Source organism: Centruroides vittatus, unplaced genomic scaffold (genome assembly GCF_030686945.1).
Source record: "Centruroides vittatus isolate TY-2023 unplaced genomic scaffold, ASM3068694v2 contig_880, whole genome shotgun sequence".
NCBI lineage: Eukaryota > Metazoa > Arthropoda > Arachnida > Scorpiones > Buthidae > Centruroides > Centruroides vittatus.
In genome coordinates, this window is record NW_027122572.1 from 1,670,700 (window position 1) to 1,691,942 (window position 21,243).

Sequence of the window (21,243 nt, forward strand, 5' to 3'; positions counted from 1 at the left end):
TATAACTCCTTTGATCGTACCGGGACTCATTTTTGAGTTTTAGCAGCACGCACATTGTACACTTACTTTTATAATATATATTGATTAAATACGTACAGTATAATGGTACATGGAAAACAAAAACTGATTAGGCCAATGGAAGAAACAAACAGGGCAGTCAAATTCTATATTTCCGTGAGTTATTCAATACTTGTACTTCTATTAGTCAAGTTGGGTGAGATTGTAATTCATGGAGAGTGAGTCAGCAAGATACAGAACTTTTCGTACAGCTCTGTGAAGCCTGCCAACGAAAACAAAGGTTCCAAGAAAGATATCACAGTGAAACTACTGATTTCATTAGAATTTAATTCTTGATGTCAAATGGACCTGATAAATTTTCAAACTCATCCTGATGATGAATTTAAGTATACAGCAGTGTCTTGTATTTTTAATTTAATCCAGGAGGTTGTTTGAATCTGAAGCAGTTTTTCCCATAAAAAATAATGGAAAGCGAATTAATTCATTCCCTGACTGTGAAAAATATCCATTTCAATAAACATCTCTTGTTTTATTTTTACATTAACTAATGTGTATTTGCAATTTTAAAACTGCAAATACACATTAGTTAATGTAAAAATAAAACAATATTTGCTCTAATAATAAATTAAAACTTGAAAACAATAAATAAAATATGTAAATAATGTGTAATAAAATGAAATGAAAATTGCATTCACTGGTTGCAGCACACCATCAACTTTGGCATCTTAAATATGGCTGCCAGATTTGCCACAAGATTCTATAGTTTTTAATTTCAGTTGTCGATATTTCAACCTATCTTTTAGACTTTTTTGCATTCTATAGTTAATAAGTTATATTGAGTAGGCAAAATTTTTGCCTATTTTTAGCAGTGTCATTACTTAACATAGTTGTGTAATTTAATTGTAACAGTCATGAAATTTAACACATTGCTAATAAGAGATTGTATCCTTTGTTTAGAAGCTTATTTTAAACTTCATATTTGTTTGAATCAGATTAAGTCCAAATGTCTTCAGATAAAAAGTATATCCAACATGTTACTCTTTATGAATTTCAGAAAGGATATAACACTGTACAAACAGTAAAAAAAGGTTTGTAATGTGTATGAGGAAGATGCTCCTAAGCTCTGAATATACAAATATGGTTTAAAAGTTCCATTCAGGAAATTTTGAACTAATGAATAAACAATGTATGGGACATCCAAAAGATGTCAACAAACAAAAGGAAATTATTAAAAATTAATGAAAAACACACAATATATATAACCAAACATACCAAAAGCAAAGCAAAAAAAAAAGCACTGAAAACATATGAGCATAACATGAGAGTGAGAGAGGACTTGTGTTTATGGTTCAAGTGCATTTTTCAGTGCATACACAGTTTGAACTCTGAAGCATTGTTCAAAATCCAAGGCAAATTTGTGTCGAATTTAGAATAGAGTTGTTTGAAGTACAAGTTACCACTGTGTCTTAGTTTACCACAATCACCTAACACATTTTCTGGTATTGACAGCTCTTAAGCCTGGACTCCACATTACCGGAATCCATGACGGAATCATAAAACTGAAAGCCAAACTGATGAAATTTTCAGTTTTGGAATGTTCAGTTAAACAGAAACAAGACTGAAAGCAGAGTTAAAAATTATTTAACTTTTCTATTTTGTTCCGTGCTGCTGTTGTAATGCAACCAATAAAAACGCATGGATTTGTGATGTGTAGTCACTTGCACATTCACATGTAGTTTGATTGTCATAATGGTGGAAAGTCTAGTAAAAAAGATGAGGAAACAAATAGATTTGGAATTAATTTATCAAAGAAGTTGGAAAATACAGGTGTCTGTACAACAAAAAATGTAAGGAATTCAAAGATATGGATGGCGATTGGCATGAAATTTGGATGGAATGGTAAGAAAGTTTGATATACTGCATTGATCTCCTAAAATGGAAATGTTTAATTACAAAATGTTTTAAATGGGAAACAAAGCAGAACAGAAGTGGAAGGTACAGAGAGATTGCTACAATAAAGAGAGAAAAAGATTTGGGAGGTTTCAGTCAGTGGTAGTAGGACGAAAGCTATTTATAGGACTACATGGCATTTGTACAATTTAACGGATGTGTCCTAAGAGATTGGATGAGCGAGTATGTAAGATAAGTTTATTAATGTCACTGTTTCGATGAGATTTCGAATGTATCAACAATTTCAGTGTTAATAAATGCAGAGAAAACATTGCAAAATCCATAGCATCGTCCATGTTTGATTCTTTATGACAATTACAGAACTGATCAACAGGTGGCACATTTCTGCGTAACATTCATTTTGGTGCTAGTGGAGTCAAGTTAAACGAAAACTCTGTGTTTCAGTTCTGTTTCTGAGTTTCTGTTTTTAGGTAATATGGAGTCCAGGCTTTAAACTCAAGGAAATAGCATATCATTTGCTTGTTATATTTACTCTTCTTGGCATTCTTCAGACAATTAACAAAAAGGATTAATGGATTTATATGCCTATAATGTGTATATGATAAAACAACAAAAATAAAGACAACAGAAGAGAGTTTGCAAACAAAATAATCTGTAGTTTGAAGGATTATGGTATCAACTGAAAAATACTGTGTACAGAAAACACTGACATAATTGTCAAAACCAGAAAGCATTGAAAGATCAAACCAAGATATAGAAAATATAATAGCAATATGGATGCAGAATAAAAATAATCTTCATTGGAGGAAAGATCCAATTACTGAAGAATAGAGCCTATCCTAATATTTATTACAATTATTAAAATTATCACTAGATGGTGGCTTAACTGCCTAAATACTCTAGACTAGTAATTCCCAAACTTTTTGAGCCACTGCCCATTGGTTCCATAAACTTTACCAATGCCTCTAACCTATTTTTCCTCGTGGGAGAAAGACTTGGAAATATTCTTAGAAAGACTTTTCTATGAACTTCACACTTAGTGTACATTGTTCTCTACATCTGAAAACCATTAAATGCAATGTTTCTTACCTGTTTTAACAGAGGAAAGGGAAAGGTTGTGAGTTACCCCAACCCTTGCCTATGGTTACCATTCAGTAGCACTTTCTGCCACCTTGCTTCTTTTTGCCCCATACATTTACTCACTGCCTACAGGAAAGCAGTAGTGCCTACTTTAGGAACCACTGCCGTAGACAAATTACTTTGTATCTAATTATTAACTTAGTCTTATTATAACCTGATAATTCTGCAGATCATCTGGCTATTAAAGCGAGTTTAATAGATCCTCCTATTCAGGTATCAAAAGATCTCCATATGAAGCATTATTTGGCTGCAAAATAAAGCTTTATTTGAACACTTCATCTTTGTCACCAAGAAGTATTGAACATCACAAAAGAAATGAAGTTATTTTAGATTCTATTAATGCTGAAAAAACAATGAATATAAAGAGAAAGGGAAAGATAACATAGCTGCAAACAAATGCAATAGTTTGAAGGCACATCTCTAAAGCTTTGACTTTGACCCAGGAATCTGAAGATCATTTAATGTGTGTTTAAAATGAATTAGTGGTACACATCAGTACCTAGACTGTGGATGAAATATTCATGACAACTGTGGAAATACTTTTAATGCATTTGAAAAAGAATTTGGTGTGCTTGTTACTTTTTTCAAAAAAAAAAAAAAAAAAGAAAGCTCTTGGTTGCTGACAAGATTAAAATAAATCTGGATTCTAAGAAATGAAAATTCTCCCTGAAAACAAATTCCCACTCATTGAATATGGTTTTACAGTTCATCTTCCAGTTTCAGAAGTAGATAATGATAGAGGGAATACTTGCAACATTTTGGATATTGTATTAAGTATGATTATTGATGGATTTTATCAACTGGAACCAAACAAAGTGTTCTAAAATAGTTATAATCAAGATTACAGTTCACAATGTGTAAAAAACATGTTTTTTTATTAATGATGTCTGTAAGGATGAAGTCTCTCTCAGGTCAGCAGCAACTGAGCAAGCAACAGGTACTGGACAAGGATTTGTGAATTTCCTGTGTAAAAATAGATGCCAGAACCTAAAATGTTTTTGCCTGAAAAGAAAAATTTTGGGCTGCAATTTTTAATTTTCCATAATTTTCCAGTTTTGGGCTATAATTTTCCAGTTTTGGACTATAATTTTCCATTCTTGTCCATTTATCTTTCCATCTTTCCTTAATCTCGAGAATGGAGTTAGATAGATAAAAATTGAGATTAGATATGAAAAGTTAGGGACTGGAGACCCCGATTAACTATATATGAACATCCGGTCTGGATCAGAAGTCACATGTATTTTAAATTATAATATGATTAAAAATTGCAGCTCAGTATTGTGATAGTGTCATGAAAAGTAATTACTCATTTTTAATTTAAAATGATGTTATAGTGCTGTATGCTGTAATAAATAAACTGATAAATAAACAATAAATAAAATTAATGATACAATTAGTGTTATTTCATGTTCTAGTTGTACTGATATTAAAAATGAAATGTTATTATTATATAGTATACACTTGTACCTTCTTCTATATACTTTACCTAAAGAATCACAGATATTCTGTAGAATTTGTAGGTATTTTATGAAATGTCTAGGCAAAGTGGAATGTAAACTTTTTGTTTTATATATTGCCTAATATATCTAGGCATTCCACACAGTGCCTGAATTTCATATTTTACTGGTAACATAAATGTAGCAGGGATTATGCTTCATAGCACCAAAATTTATCACTTTGTGATACAGTGGAACCTCACTTAATGAGCATCTTGCATAATGAGCAAAACAAATTGTGAAAAAATGACACTTAACGAGCGATATTTCACATAATAAGTGATCAGAAGAGGGGAGGTCCCGGATTGTTCATATGCTCCATCAGTCTGTGTTTAGCACTCATTTCGCTAGCATTTTCTGTCACTTGTGGTCACATATTTTTCCAAATTTGTGTTCAGACGTATTACAAATAAACATCAACAACCATAGCCCGTTATATAATAAACACCAAAGGATATGCCAAATTCTTGGGCTATGTAAAGGCTATAAATTAAATATTAGAAATAAATTAATTTGACTAGAGGTAGGCTTTATGCTGCTACCTCGTATTGAATTTAATGACCAATTCCAGTTAATTCCAGAAATGTCTAAATTAAAACTTTATTATTTATAATTATTAAATTTAATATGAGATGACAGCATAACTGCCTACGTCTAGTCAAATTAATTAATTTCTAATATTTAATTATAGTCTTTACATAGCGCAAGAATTTGACATTACATTTGGCGTGTTTATCAGACATATTATCTGTAATTTTTATTTATTTGTTTTTCTGCAAATTGAATTTGCATTTCAGGTTGGTTCATTTCATCCTAGAAGAAAAGATGAAGATGATTCAGGCTCCTTAACAATGTATATTGTATAATTTTTTTTGAATAAATGTTATACATAAAACATTTGAGTATTTGTTAGGCATGGAACGCATTATCATATTTTACTTAATTTATATGGGAAAAATTGTTTCGCTTAATGAGTGTTTTGCATTACGAGTAAGACTCTGGATCGAATTATGCTCGTTAAGTGAGGTTCTACTGTATTTTTATTAAAATGACAAAAAAATATAATACTAGCGGTAAAAACCCTAATCCTCTTATTTTGACATTTTGCACAAAATTAAATCACAAAGCACACTTCAGGAAAACCAACAAAATATCAAGCTCCTGTGTGATGGGAGATCCATGGCCCACGCACCTATTGATGTCATGACATTGCATGGCAACTTTGGACAGGAAAGCAGGAAGTGACAATGAGAACTGAAGGCAGATTTTGTACAGTGCCACCTAGCATTTCCATATTGAGGATTTTTTTTATCAACTGACAATTATTCATTAAAAAATTATTCAAAAAATAATTTCTATTTCTAAGTGACAGCTTAACATATTACTTTGCTTTTCAGACTCCAAACTGTTAAGGCTATCAGTACCTTCATTAATTAGTAAGTAAAATTGGTGGCAATAAATAATTTGAAGTAGTGGAAAAAAAAAACTTTAAAACTGGAAAAATGTTGGCAATTTTTTTTAATTTTTCAAACTGATCCTTGATGTAGTACTGGTTCTAGGTACAATAAATAACTGTTAATGTCATATCTAGACAGTATAGATCACTACAATACTGCAGAGTTTTATTTAAACAAATATGGCATAAATGACAAACTCATTTAATAATTAATTCTGTAATATTTGAAAAGCTCTAGCTTATTCCAGCAACAAATTTTTATTTATCAAATGCTTTTTACTATCTAAGTAGCCATCCTCAGGATCAAACATGTAATAGAATTCCTTAACTGGAATAAATAAATAAATTTATTCAGTTAAATCAAGTCCAATTAAGTTTATTAATTCTGTAATAGTTCGTTCTGATTAATTAATTAAATATTATAATTATTAATTTTAATGAGAGATGGTACCTAATGCTTAACTCTAGTGCCAAATTTATTTCTAATCTATAATCATTTATCCAAAATTTAGTCCGATCATTTACGGCAGTTGTTGGTGTATTTGTTCTGATGAACTCAAAAATATGCTTAGGCATACTCTGTACGAAATTCTCTAATGCAGTATTCTTGGTTTCTTTCCATGTGTTCAGAATCACTGCTTTTAGCTAAGCTACTGTATTATACTGTTGATTATTTTCATAGATTCAACATACAAATATTCCCAAATGTTCTCCAATTTATTACAATCTGGAGAACACATTGGCCATTGCAGTATTCGATGATGATGGCCAGCCATACTTTTTTACTGTTATTGTGAATAAGAACATTGTGTTGTTGAATAAGAACATTGTGTTGTTGAAAGGCAAGTGGCTGTTTCTGGAATCTTTGTAAATAAGCCATCAAATTGTTATGAAGTACTTGCTGGTATTCTGTGCTATCTTGGAAGATGTAAATATCAGTGTGAACTTGCTGAGAGCACTAAAGGCACCTCACATTATACAGTTTCCTTTGTCAAAGTTCTGTCTAGAATCATGAGATTACACCAAAATAAATTCAGTCTATTGGACTCATCCAAAGAAAACTTTTTTTCATTGCTAAAAATGAACTAAACAAAAATTAAATTCTATATCACACACAATACTATCAACAAGAGTACAGTACACTAAGGTAGTGTCATACCATATTTCACTTGTGGTTTATCTTATTTTTAGCAAATTTCAATCTTGCTATTTTATGCTGATGTTTTAAAGATGGTGCAAACTTCAGTTTGGACCTTACGATGTTGAGACTTTGCTTAAGCACTTAATGAATGGTTTCTTTGCTAAAATTCACTTTGTAGAACTTTGGATTTGAGAAAATGCTTGCATAGAATTTGATGCACTCTTTAGTATTCGCTTTTTATCTCTATCAGAGAGCTTTGAAGGACATTCTTAATGATTTTTCTTTCTATATGGTTTTGGGTTTTTGATATAATTCAAAATTGTTTTGTGTTTTATATATATTGTATTTTAATTATTTCATTTACATTTTTATTGTGTGCTTTCAAGAATTTATTGTTTATTTTTATTATATTTTTATATTTACTGGGTTTTTATTGTTTAATTGGAGGGACAATATTTCTAGTTATCTGCACTTAACTGTATTAAAAAATGAAGAATGAATATTAACATGATGGCTTTGATTTATCTCTGGAAATGGCATGACCAGCCATTCCAAACTTAAGAAATTCATCACTAATGTCTGTTTCTTTTCCAAGTAAATGAATACTAAGTAGCATTGTACACACAAAGGACTCTTATTGTACAGTACATATATGTGTAGAAAATGCTATATTTGCTCATGGTTCTATATTTTTAAACAGTCTGAAAAAATTCCATATTGTGTAGCTTGTTAAATGGACTGTGACTGAAATTTGCACTCTTGCATGCATTTTTACTATTGGATAATGTAGCATATGGAAATTCATATAACTGCTGATTAAAGAAACCAAAAACTTTTTATTTGAGAAAAGCTTTCAACTCATCTTCAGCTCCAATACAGTAATGAGCAACATGTAGAATATGAATAGCATGTAATGTACTGGTACATAGTTCTAGTCATTTTATCATCAGGTACAAAACAGGAATGTAAGAATGGTTTTATACTTCACTCAGTGTTGTTGCTATTACTTAGATAATTAGCATTGTTGGCTGATACATTACTACACTACTGTTCTGGGGAAAAAAATTAAGTCTTAAAACATGGATTGCTCTGTGAATACTACTAATAAGGTTATTTAATAATTTTCTTATAAATTGAGTATTTATGTTACATGTCTTTTTAATTCTTTTTCTACATTAACTTTCTTAGTTTAAAGTAGTAGTACTCTATAAATCAAATTTCTAAAAGCTGATGTCTTGTATTTGGAAGAAACCTTACATTTACATGAAAGAATAATATAGCCAATTAAATAGTATAAATATGGCATTTATAATTCAGGTAACTTCAATATAATATGACAATTCTGCAACATTAAGGAATTGCAAAGAACTTAACATAATATTTCTTAGCTTTTGTGTAGTAAAAATCTGTGCTTCCATTTTCCTGAATACATGCAGCAGTACATTTGGTGTAAAAAGCATAAAGACATTGCAAGACTTAGATTCAAGGAGGCTTGTGGGGATTTTCCCTATTTCTGAGAAATTCTCTTGGAGAAATCATGAGGGGTCTCCCCTTTATGCCATTATGTCATTAATTACAGTAACTTGCAAATCAGTTGTTATTAATAATGATGTATAAAGTAGATTAAAATATTAGAAATCTTAGAATTTAAAAATTATATCATTGCATCAGTGATGTGGAAAATCCAAGTCCACAAACTTTTTGAATCAAGGTGAGACTCAGTTCTCATATTGTTGACTAATGTGAGAATATGAAACATCTTATGATGTCATAGAAATGTTGCTGAAATAAAAAATTCTGAAATCATTGATTTTTGTTACAGCAATTTCCACAATTGGAAACATGTAGATATTGCTGAAATTATAATTCTAAGTCATAATCTATTGCTTTTAATATAATGTCCAATTACAATTATATAATATGTGAAGCAGAAAATAATTGAATTAATTCATCTTTAAAGAAATTTGTTTGTTTTTATATAAAAACCTGTTTCAGTTTATCTGATAATGAATGTGATATCACTATTCTGTGGCCAAAACAAATTAGTTTGATTCAGTTATAATTCTTATAGGAGCATATATAGAAATTAAAAATATGTTCAGTATCACATCATACTAATATATACAACTCCATATTACTAAATTTGGATTGCTCAGGACTCTACAGTAGAGCATCGATTATCCGACTCAATTGGAGACTGGGGTTGGTCGGATAACTGAAAAGTATGAAAAAATACATTATTGGTATAGTGTATTAGGCCTGGTTTAAATACTAGCCTCTCTTTCATGGTCGAGCCAGTGCTGCCAGCTAAAACATGCAAAAATTTAACAAAAATAATATTAAAGTAGCCAAGACAACCAAATATTGTAGCGCCACATCACTAGCGGACATTTGAATTTGCCGACTAGAACGCGGTCGGTTAACCGATAAGTCGGTTAATTGGGGTCGGATAATCGATGCTCTACTGTATTTGCTTATGATTTGAATATGTAGTCCTTTCCCTGAGCTTGGATTGGAATCTAAACTTGAGTAACAAAAAGACCATTCATCTTTACTCTGCATTATTATATTAGCAATTGAGTTCTTAGTATAACATCAATTGGCATATTTAAATTTTAAAACATTTTACAATTTTAAAATACTGTGCTAGTTAAGTAAAATTATAAATTTCAGAGGGCTTCTAATAATCTAATATCAGTAAAATTGTTTTTTGAGTATTTTGAGGCAGATCTTGATTAAGATCAAAAACGTTTGTTTGTGTATCATTTCTTACTGGAAGTAAAGGTTTAACAGTGGTGTTTCCATGTACTGGTAATTGGTTTAGTAGTATGTACTGGTAAATTTGTATTTTTGAATATTTTAATTCTTTCTGAAAACCTCAAAATTATCCTTTACACTTTCAATTTAAGGCATGTGTTAATAAACTAATCTAAAACAGCATTGCCAGATGTGATGGTTTCTGCTTACATTGGTAGATTTGGACTTTGTGATGAGAAATGTGATCATTTAACTCTGTGGGTGGAATGTATTGATTTTGTAAATTTGTTAAGATGCAAGCTGAACTTAAAAAATAATAAAAAAATTTATTGGAGTGTACCCAGAACAATGAATAAGTACAATTTTTTTGGCCAGATGGCTGAGGCAGTTAAAGACATCAGCCTACTGTTCCAGCAGACCTGGGATAAAATTTGGGTGGAAGGAAGACCCCCAGGAATTTTTTGAGGGGTTGTCTGTCCTGGATGTGTTCTGCTTCATCTCTTATCACTCAGTTGCCCAATTGCAGCCTAGAAAAAGACTCTCTTAATGTTCACAAAGCAGAGAGTCAAAAATGAAAAACAAAAAAAAAATTTAATTTTGAAGTATTTGGGTTTTTTAAGTAAAAAAAGTTGTCTCCTATTTAAATACTTTAACAGAAAATTTCTTCTGTTAAGAAAAAAAAAAGAAAGCAATTGTATTCTGCATAAAATTATTGCTTGGCTTTTTAGGGTCTGTTTCCCTGAATCTCGCTTTCCCTGATGAACTAAAGACATTACCAATGGTTCAGAAAATTCACAGAACATACTTAAGACTGTGTAGGCTTTTGGTTGGCAGTGAAAAATGATATTGATGCTGCAGGCAATTAGACTTGAAAATATTTCTACATTGCCATTGAACTTCCTTTCTCATGTTGTCATTTTCTGCTGAAGGTATAAAGCATTTTTTTCCTCTGAATTTGAAATGAGAAATTTGGAACAAAAGTTTAAAAGTTTACTATTTTTATTTCTCCAGACTGAAGTAAATAAGAAAATAAAAATAAAAACAAAGCTACCTTTCCTGATTATTCTTATAAAGCAGTTCATACAATCATGTAACCCACTGCTTACTTATTGCCCATAGACAATTAAGAGAGTAAGGGGTGATTTTACTTAAATGAGAATGGGTGAGTGAGACTGGAGGAGCGCTGAATGAAATGTTTTCCAATAAAATTTACATTCAAAACAGCAGTGTCTTGTACTTGCTCATGGGCAATTATGTGAAGATTTATTATAAAACATTTTAAGTGCACCTGTGTATCAGTGGCTCTGTGCATTATAAATCTGTTTTCTGTGTGCAAGACTCAATGCATTTATTGTAAAAATTGTAAGGAAATAAATATATATAACAACAGGTTAAGAAATAAAAAAATATAGGATTATAATTATATAATTATGGAAAACAAAAATGTATTTTTGAAAAATGCCTATTTATTAATTATAACAAAAATATTAAATAAATGTTAAATGAAAAACTATTTTATCAACTGTTGTTATTTTTAAAAACAAACTAAGAAAAATTGTGATTAAAATTTAGTAATTGCTTATCTGAACTTTGTTTTATTGACTTAAAATAAAGTATTTTATAATATAATGTATTTAGTAATACATACATAATTCAAATTTTATCTAAATCATTTGTCAGTATGGGATGATATTAATCACTATGGATGTACTGACATATGATCAAGCTATGTCTTACTAATTGAATTTAGAAGAAGGAACAAAGAAAGGGTTTTACTTGCTTCCATAAATCATTTATATGTAGGAGTAAATTTGGTTTGTTGCACTTTGTTTAGCATTTTTTGACACAAACAACAAGGTTCCTGATTTTTTTGTTGGTCAGGATATCTAAGGGAGCCAAATGAAGAAGGTAGAGGATGTGATGTGATGGGCTGTCAAAAAGCTCTTCCTAGTAGCATCCATATTCTGTATAATCTTGTATATAATTTTTATATTATGTAAATATTTTTTTGCAAATAAATGTATGGTTAGACAGTGCCAGCTCTAGGAATGATTAAACTGTACTGCTGCACATGCTATCAAGAGAAAATGGATGCAAAATTTATAGTATTTATACATTGATTGGCAAGTCTGTGTTGTGCTAAAACTTGCAGAGTGTAGATTAGATATGGCTATAGTCAGTACTGCAGTTTAGAAATGTAGATTCTTGTCTCAGCTAATGGTGTCTACTTTGCCAAATGACAGAGATATGCAGGAAGAGGGCCTAGGTAGAAAGTATGGAGACAACAGATAACTTCCAGACCCATGAGAAGGGTTGAGAAACTGCAAAAAAAAAGTTTAATGGGAAAACAACCTTAGCAAACAAAAGGGATTGTGTACATGCCTAATATGACTTCACTCAAAAATTTTCTACATTTGAATGAATTGAGAGAAAATTTCAATTCAAAATAGCAGTAGTATTAATATTCTCCAAATCTATAATTTAAAAAATTTAATCATAAAAATTTAAAAATTTGAATTGAAAATTTTATTAAAATAATTCTGAATAAAAATTCATCATTATAGATTAATGTTCTGTTTAAGTAAAAATCAATGTGTAGAATATTCTGCATTAATATAGTAAGGCCAAAAAATCCACTGGTTTATATTGGGTTATCTGGGATGACTGGATGCTCATATTTTTATATATAAGTTACACCATGCTGTGGTAAAACAATAGCTGATTGAATGCCATGTAGGGCCTATTAAGTGGATTTTTAAGTCATCTTCAGTTGGTGCCATGTGTAACCAGTATGGTTATATCTAAATTATTAACAGATCTGGAGATAAAGATCATAGGGCAATCTTGGTAGTGTAACTGGTAACACAGCTGCATGGTTTGTGGGAGTTGCAGATATATGCAATTAATTATTATTATTTAAATCAAATAAAACTATGTAAGTAACTTAAATTTATATTTTTAGCTTTGCGTTGCTCAAAGTTAAAATATAAATATTAGCAACTCAAAGATGAATAGGAAAAGAGGACATCAATCTTATATTTTAACAGCATGCTTATTAATATACTAAATTTGATTATTTTTTAGTTTTTTTTTTATTGTTTACCTGTAAAAACTTTAATCTGCCTTCAAAAAAAGAAACATGTTTAGTGGAAGTAAATTGCTTAAATGGAATAACAACTTTGGTATAATAAACTAATTTATAAGATACTATTGAAAATAAATTCTGTGGTTAGGCATATTTATACAAGTTTCTGAATTATCTTTACTATATTTATCATATATATCATTACCACATATAGTAATTTCTGAAGAAAGCAAAATAACAAAACAAAAACATTTGCATTTGTTAACATTGAAGTTTTTGATTCTATTCATTCAATAAATATTTATATATTGATATAATTATTTTTGTAAATATATTACATAAAGCATTTTTTAAATAAATTCATATTTTTCAGAAATCTTCGTTAATGATTCATATATTAAAAACTGAATCCATATGTTGATATCAAAGCTGAAAACAGAATGACTACACTGAACAGTCTTTTTTCATTTACTAGTCCAGCTGTTAAAAAACTTTTAGGATGGAAACAAGGAGATGAAGAAGAAAAATGGGCTGAGAAGGCAGTAGATTCATTAGTTAAAAAACTTAAAAAAAAGAAAGGTGCAATAGAAGAACTTGAAAAAGCTCTTAGTTGTCCTGGACAACCAAGCAAATGTGTTACGATACCACGTTCTCTAGATGGCCGATTGCAGGTAAATTTTATTGATAATTTTAGAATACTACATGACAGGATTGAAACTTATAATAAATTTCATTATTTTCAGGTTTCACATAGGAAAGGTTTGCCACATGTGATTTATTGCAGAGTTTGGCGTTGGCCTGATCTTCAAAGCCATCATGAATTAAAACCTCTTGATTGCTGTGAGTTTCCATTTTCTGCAAAACAAAAAGAAGTCTGTATTAATCCGTACCATTACAAGAGAGTAGAAAGCCCTGGTTAGTATAATTTAGAAATGATAGAAATGTCAAAGTATTTTATTATATTACAATAATCTATTATTTTATATTGGATTAGTTCATATTATAATATAAAATAGAATTATTAAAAATTTATTTTTAAAAAGACCTTCACAAGTTAAGTTTTTCAAACATGATTTTACAACTGGGTATTTTGGGACATTCTACCCTTTACTTCTATAAAATATAGTTTATTTGAATTAAACAAGGAAAACAATGATTCAAAATTATTCCCAAGAAATAATTATTTAAATAAATATGGGTCTATAAGTATTGGAGGAAATTTGAATGAATTTGGAGAATATCAATGCAAATTCATTCCAAAAAATATACCACCATACAGCCATTAGATAACAACTTATTAAACATCTCAAATTTGCTATAAAAAAAAAGGTTCACATTTAGATGCAGCTACATTTTCCAAACATGAAGGTTTACACCCAAAAATTTTTGGCGAGAATGCTCTCTTAATTTATAAACTATACTCATCAAAATATGAGTCATTGAGAAGAGAACCTTTGAAAGTTTCTAGTCTTCTATGTACATTTCTTTAGTAATTTTGAAACTTTTTACAATATTTTCCATTTTCATTTTGGCCAATGATATCCTATAAAAATCGCTCATTTTCTGTGTTTTTTACTCTAAATTTAGTCTTTTCTACTTATTTTCTTAAGAGTAATTTTGGCATCATTGTTTTCCTTGTTTAATTTTGTATGGAATGAATTAAATTTTATAGGGTAGGACCTTGCAAACTACCCAGTTGTTAATATGTTAACAGAATAGGGAAGTTCAAATGTTTTACAATATTTTTGTTAATGAGTAATATTAATAAGTTAAGTAATCAAACTGTGAAAAAAAAACTTTTATTAAAATTATCAAAAGACTACTCATTTATACTAAAAAAGTTTAAATTTAATACTGACTTATACTTTAATTAATCAGCATACACAATACAAATGTGAACTGGAGCAATATGACACCTTACTTGCATTGAATTGAAACAACTGAATCTTAGAAATAATGTACAACTATTCAAATCAGTTTTAATCATTTTATTATCTTGAAATATTCTTGCTTAATATTTGAAATATTTCTTGCTTAATATTGCTTGCTTGAGAATATAATAAATATTCTCTGATTTTTGAGCCATTCTAAATATCATATTGACTTAATTATTAACTAGAGTTTTATTACCTTGTAATTACAGAATGTATTATTTGCAAAATGATCAGTAATGCAGGCTTTTTGAAAAGATGATTGTTTTTATTTAAATTATTTTTGATATTTTGTTTTTTGAAATAAAATTGTTAAAAGAATTGCTTAGTTTGTGTAATTTATATTAATAACAAAAAATTTAGTTTAATTTCTTATTCTTAATGTTTTTTCATGTAAAATACTCAGCATCATTCATAATGATGAAATCAGATATGTCATATTTAATTATTCAATATTTAAAAGGGTTTCTGTTTGATATGAAGAATATAGAAATTATACATTACATACATAATTTGTATATTATGTGAATGGGAGTGGGAAATATGTGTATATAATCTCTTGCTTCTTCTCCTCCTCCTTCTCCTCCTCCTCCTTCCCCTCATAAACAATTGCAATAATACAGATCAGTGTTAGTCATTTCAACGGTAATATTAAAGAATGTGTGTTTATATATATTGTATATATATAATAAATGTTATTTAAATGGAATTTTTAGATTAAATAATCTGTAAATAAAAACCATATAATAAATAACAAATAATATTTCACCCATTCTGCAAAACAATAATTATTTCATTTTAAAAGAAAAAAACAAAATACTTTGAGTTAGAATTTTCTACTATTAAAACATTTAATCATTTAAATGATAACTTGTTTTTAATATAGGCCTATATACTTAACTTATCATTTTAAAGTTCTTAATTTTGTCTTCATGATAAAAAGCATAATTCAAAGTATTTTTTAGTTATCTTTTAATGAAGTCATTTAATTAATCATTATCTCATAAAAAATAATTAAAATATTAACTGTTTATAGCAGTATGATCAGTGCAGTTTTCTCCAGAAATTTTTCCTAACCATTTTTTTTTGTCTGGCTGGTAAAGGTTTCCAGGAAGAACACTATTTTTTCAGTTGTTTCTACCAAAAATTAGTGGAAGTTAATATGATGATTTTATCTAATTTTCATAAATTTTGTTACAATTGAAAATTTAAATTGAATGAAAATATTAAAAATCATAATATTTTAGTTTATTCATTTTTTCTGAGTTAATTTTATTGTTTTCAATTTATTTTCAAATACAGTAATAATTTTTATTGAGAAATTTTGTTTAACTAAACCTTACAAACCTTTAAAATGCAGTCTATTTTATTATATTATCTAATGTTTTTGGTCAATTAATTGACCTTAATCAGGAATGAATTGAACAACTTTTCGATTTATAACGAATGAAACATTAGATAATATAATAAAATAGACTGCATTTTAAAGGTTTGTAAGGTTTTAGTTATTTATTTGTAAATACAGTTAGAGAAGAGTGAAATTTTGTTTTTAAATGATTAAAAAATAGAAATCTCTTCTAGAAAAATTATTGATGAAGAAAAATTAACAAAAATTGTTTTTTTAAGTTTTCACTACCCTGAATAGGATCATAACTTATTGTTAGTTAATGTTCATTTTCTTTACATTGACAAGAATCTGTTGTATATTATAAAACAAAGAATAATGATGCGTTGTAAAGTTAATAGAATAGTAATAAAATAAAGGTAAAACCTAATTTCATTCTATTTTCAACCTAATACTGATTTTTACGATCAGTATTAGATTGAAAGTATTTACTAATTAAACAATTTTTAATCTAGTTTAAAAGATTTCCTTTTTTTAATTTCCAATTTCATGCCATAATAAAAATTATGGCATGAAATTGTTTATATAAAATTAGCTCATTTGAATAACTTAAGATTTCAAATATAAAATATGACATATATTAATTCAGACTATTCAGTATGTAAAGACAAAAAATTATGAAGATAAATATTTATCTAATAGCTAAAGTTAACTTTCTTTTTCTTCTAAATAATTTATGATAGATCTAAAGTTCTTTCAGTTTTAGCTGATTATAAACAATCTGTTCTAAAAAGTTACTAACACATTTTAACACAAACTATGAAAGAATGATTTTCTGGTATTTCCCTTCTCAGTAACAACTACTTTTACTTGAAATTCATTGTATATTACTATATTTTTGTTATTTACAAGTTATAAAAGTGAAATCTCTAGAACAGTGAGTATAATCTATATATACAACTCTATGATAAGGTTGAAGATAAAGATTTTACTTGTGTTTTGATTTCAATATTGTACAGTTTCAATTGCTTTGGGAAAAAATAAAATTTATAAGTTTGATGCCAGATCAAGGCTTGGAAGTGCTATATTTTTCTTGTAAGAGAGAGAAAGCAATTTCAAAAAAATTATATTAATACCAATAAAAGAAAAAGCAGTTCATAACTTGTATTTTAAGATATTAACATATTTTTTTTTTAATGAAAATTTTTATCTCTATTTTCGAATGTTTTGTTACTTAATTGAATGATAATTTTCTATTTTTCAGAGTAACATTAAAATTTATTAAATGAAAATGATCAAACTTAAAACTGTTTAGAAAACTTTTGGAATTGTTAAACAATTCTTTCTTTAAGATTTATGAGATGAATTTATACTATTATTTAATTTATAAATATCATTATCTAAGTTCAATATAAATTTGGCTAAAAATATAAACATTTCAGAATTATCATTACATTGAGTTGCCATATTATTCAATACTATTTTTAATAAGATATTAACTAACTATTAATTAATATTTATTCAAACATTTTTGGACTTTTATATCTGTTACCAGAGATTTTAGGTTTTAAGCATTTGACATGTTCTGTTTTCTTAATAACTTTAATTAGAACATGTATTAAATCATCTTTAACTTTGCATATAGGCCCACTGGATATAATGAATTCAGTCAAATTCTTTATAATTTTATGAGGAATGTGTTATAGCTAGCCTGGTCAGCAGGTGGGTTTTGATTGTGTTACCTGCAATTGACCAAAAAGTATGTGGTACTCAACCAATCTGTTAAGACTTGAAAGAATTTGCAATTTTCATGGAAATTTTAATTCCATATTTTCCACTGATAGATTTTTTTAAACTGTCACTATGGATTGATAAACAATATATTCTGTAAAATGTGTGGTTATCCTTTGTTTCTGATTATAGTACAATGAAAAAATGCATTTGTAGATACTAAACAAGGAACACAGGGAAGTGGATCATATTCTTTGTATGGATAATCATAACTAGGTTAAGTTGTTATTTTAGAAATTCTGTATCACTGCTGTTAATAATATCAATTTTGTGCAAAATGAGTGCACCAAAGAAGAGCAAAACTTATTTTCATAATGTGAGTGAGAAATAAAATGCTTCATTACAGTGAAAGATAAATGTGATATTTAATTTACAATGCTTCATTCTCTTTGTCAAAAAAGATAGCTTGGAATATAATTTTATGCAATAAATAAATGTATTTTGCTATATTAACTACAATTTGCAGTATAATTTTATTTTGTAAATGACCAATAATAAAAAAAATTCTCAAAAGAATGAAAATGAGATGGTAGGTTGGATCATGAAAGTAGGTTATACCCTCTAAAGTTGGTCAAGTCTTTCTTATGTGATCATAGTTGTAATTTTTTTTGTTGTTTAGATATCTTTCCATTTAATTTTTCTTTGCCAGCTATTTCCATTGATAGAGTATTTGCATCTTTTATATTAAATACTTCTTGTTTGATGTTTTCCTGAAAAGATTTTATTTTTTGGCTTTTTGTGTGTTCATTCCATCATTTGGCTTTTTTCTTATCTTCGCATCTTCCAAATATCTTGCATCTTTATCTTTTCTTTAATCTTTTTTATATTAGCATTGCTACTTATCTCTCTTTGATTGATCTAGATTCCTCAATTTCTCTCTCTCTTGATATTTTTCCCCTCTTATTCATATTTTACTTTATGTAATGTTTTTTTTTATTTTTTTGGTCTCTCTTGAATTGTTTGAGAAATATTTGGATATCTATGTAAAATATTGTAATTGATTTTTTTTTTCTGAGTCACAGTCATATATCTGACAGCTATAAAATGATGTATGTAATCTTGTTAGAAGTATTTGCAAGCATTTTCAGTGAAATGGGTCATATGGCATAGCTCATCAACTTTCAATGTGGTGTAATTATAGGATGTCATCAAAACAAGAAATTTGTTTAGGAAAATGTTTGCATTGTTTTAGATACCATCATCAACTATTAGTGTTGTTATTTTCAAGTGAAAATGTCTTGGAACATCAACAGTGCAACAACGGTTTGGGAGACAATGTAAAATGAAAGACCAGGACTCCCAAATGCTGAATCTTGTAGTATATCAAAACTGTCTTTTTTCAGTTGTAACATTTGCCACAAATTCCAAAATACTTTCAGAAGCAATGTCATGTTATGATGTTTATTGTGAACTGCATTCAGTGCATTTTATTGACTGATCAGCTAAATATATGAATAATATACAGTAATACCCCGACCCCGAACTTACGCGATAGGTGGGACCGAGCGATAACTGCATAAGTCAGGGTATAATTTTGCATATAAATGCGTACAAATTATTTTTAATTGGAGCCGGAGACTAAAGAAAACAATAATTTAGAAAAAAATGTTTAATGAAATCTTAGATAATACATATGTATAACAAATTATATTATTAAAATTGTAAACAGAAGTTATTTCGATGTAGAAGGCTTCATAAAATCTAACAAATTTGTCTGACGGCTCAAAGATTTTTTTCTCCCACAAAATTTCCTCGTAGCATGCTAATAATTTTTTTATTTCTCATTTTGTAGAAGAAATGCGCTTGTCGTTAGTCTTTATTTTCTAAAATTTGTAACCCCTTTTCAATTGAACTGAGGCCTTCTGTCAAGTTTTCACAGCTTCAAGAATTTTTTCTTTACCTTTTATAATTGTTCTGACCATCGATTCTAGTAGATCAAACTTCTTTGCCAATTCACAGATTTTCATTTTTGTATTGAAGTCTTTAATAATGTTAACTTTACATTCCAAAGATAAAATTTTTCTTTTCTTGTTTGATGCAGAAGAATCAGTTCTACTTCGTTTGGATGACATAGTAGAGTCTCTCAAGTCTTCATAGATATAACAAACACAGAAATAAATAACACAAAATAAATTGTAGCTATGCATCGATTCCACGCGACATGTCCGAACATGTAAGCTGAACAATAGTGTAGGGGGACTGAGTAATCAAGAGTTGTGTGGCACTGAAACAAAAGACGAATCAACGAGATTTGAAAATCGTGTAACTCCGGGTTTGCGTAAGTCGGGGTAGCGTAAGTCAATGCGTATTACTGTATATCTGTGTTCTCTGTATGACCATGGTTTTCACTGGCCATGCCAGTTGAAAGCCTTTTTTACCAGTCAAAAGACCCTACAGGCTCTTGAAACTTTCATCAGAGCAACGGACATTCTAAAGTATAACAGCTAGGCTGTACAGTACATACACATTTGTTTTGACCCCATGGCAAGACAGCTGTTTTAATTTGTTTTGTTTTATTTTATTATGTTACCTCCTAAGCCATGGAGGGCTTTGTCTGTTTTCCCCCCAAAGGGGCTGTTCATACACGTTTTGTGTTGAGCACCAAGGCAAGTTAGCTGTTATGGGGCTCCTAATGCCTCAAGTTGTAGAGGCAGTCATTCTGTACACAACTATATGTTTGTAATTTGTATTTATTGATGAATACAAATTACAAACATATAGTTGTGCTCTTGGGTGGCACACTGTAGTCTCATATTTCACACTTTCTTGTCATTCTTTTCTTTTCTTCATTCTTCTAACTTCTATAACTCTTCATATTTCTTTTTCCAAGGCTATACCTATTGATGGATGCCTTCTAATCCTTTGGTAAATGTAAAATGAATGTATACCTGTGTTGTCATTAATATGATGGGTACACTTCTGTATCAACATGAAATTACTCCCATTTCTTGAAGCAAAGTTTATCAAGCAGTAGTTTGGTGAACTGGATACTGTAGAATTTGAATTTGCATAAAATCTGGATCTTAACACCATTGAACAGCTTTTAGATGAACTAGAGTGCCAACTGCAAGCCAGACCTCAACACTTAACATTGGTGATTGACTTGCTAACGTTTCCTGGATGAATGGATAGTAATTCCTAAAGTAATGTTTCAATAGCTAATAGTAAGCCT

The 21,243-nt window shown here is 29.0% G+C and overlaps 1 protein-coding gene across 7 annotated transcripts in view; it reads left to right on the forward strand.

Moving 5' to 3' along the window:
- The window catches only part of Mad (Mothers against dpp), a 48,306-nt gene that overhangs the window by 9,700 nt on the left and 17,363 nt on the right, over positions 1–21,243 (forward strand). For 4 of the 7 annotated variants that reach the window (XM_067280062.1, XM_067280060.1, XM_067280063.1 and 1 more), the window contains exon 2: positions 13,378–13,919. In XM_067280062.1, coding sequence (XP_067136163.1) covers positions 13,445–13,919 — 475 coding nt within the window. In that variant the 5' untranslated portion in view covers positions 13,378–13,444. The remainder of the gene's footprint in view (positions 1–13,377; positions 13,920–21,243) is intronic. The other 3 variants (XM_067280067.1, XM_067280064.1, XM_067280065.1) reach the window with 1 other exon arrangement.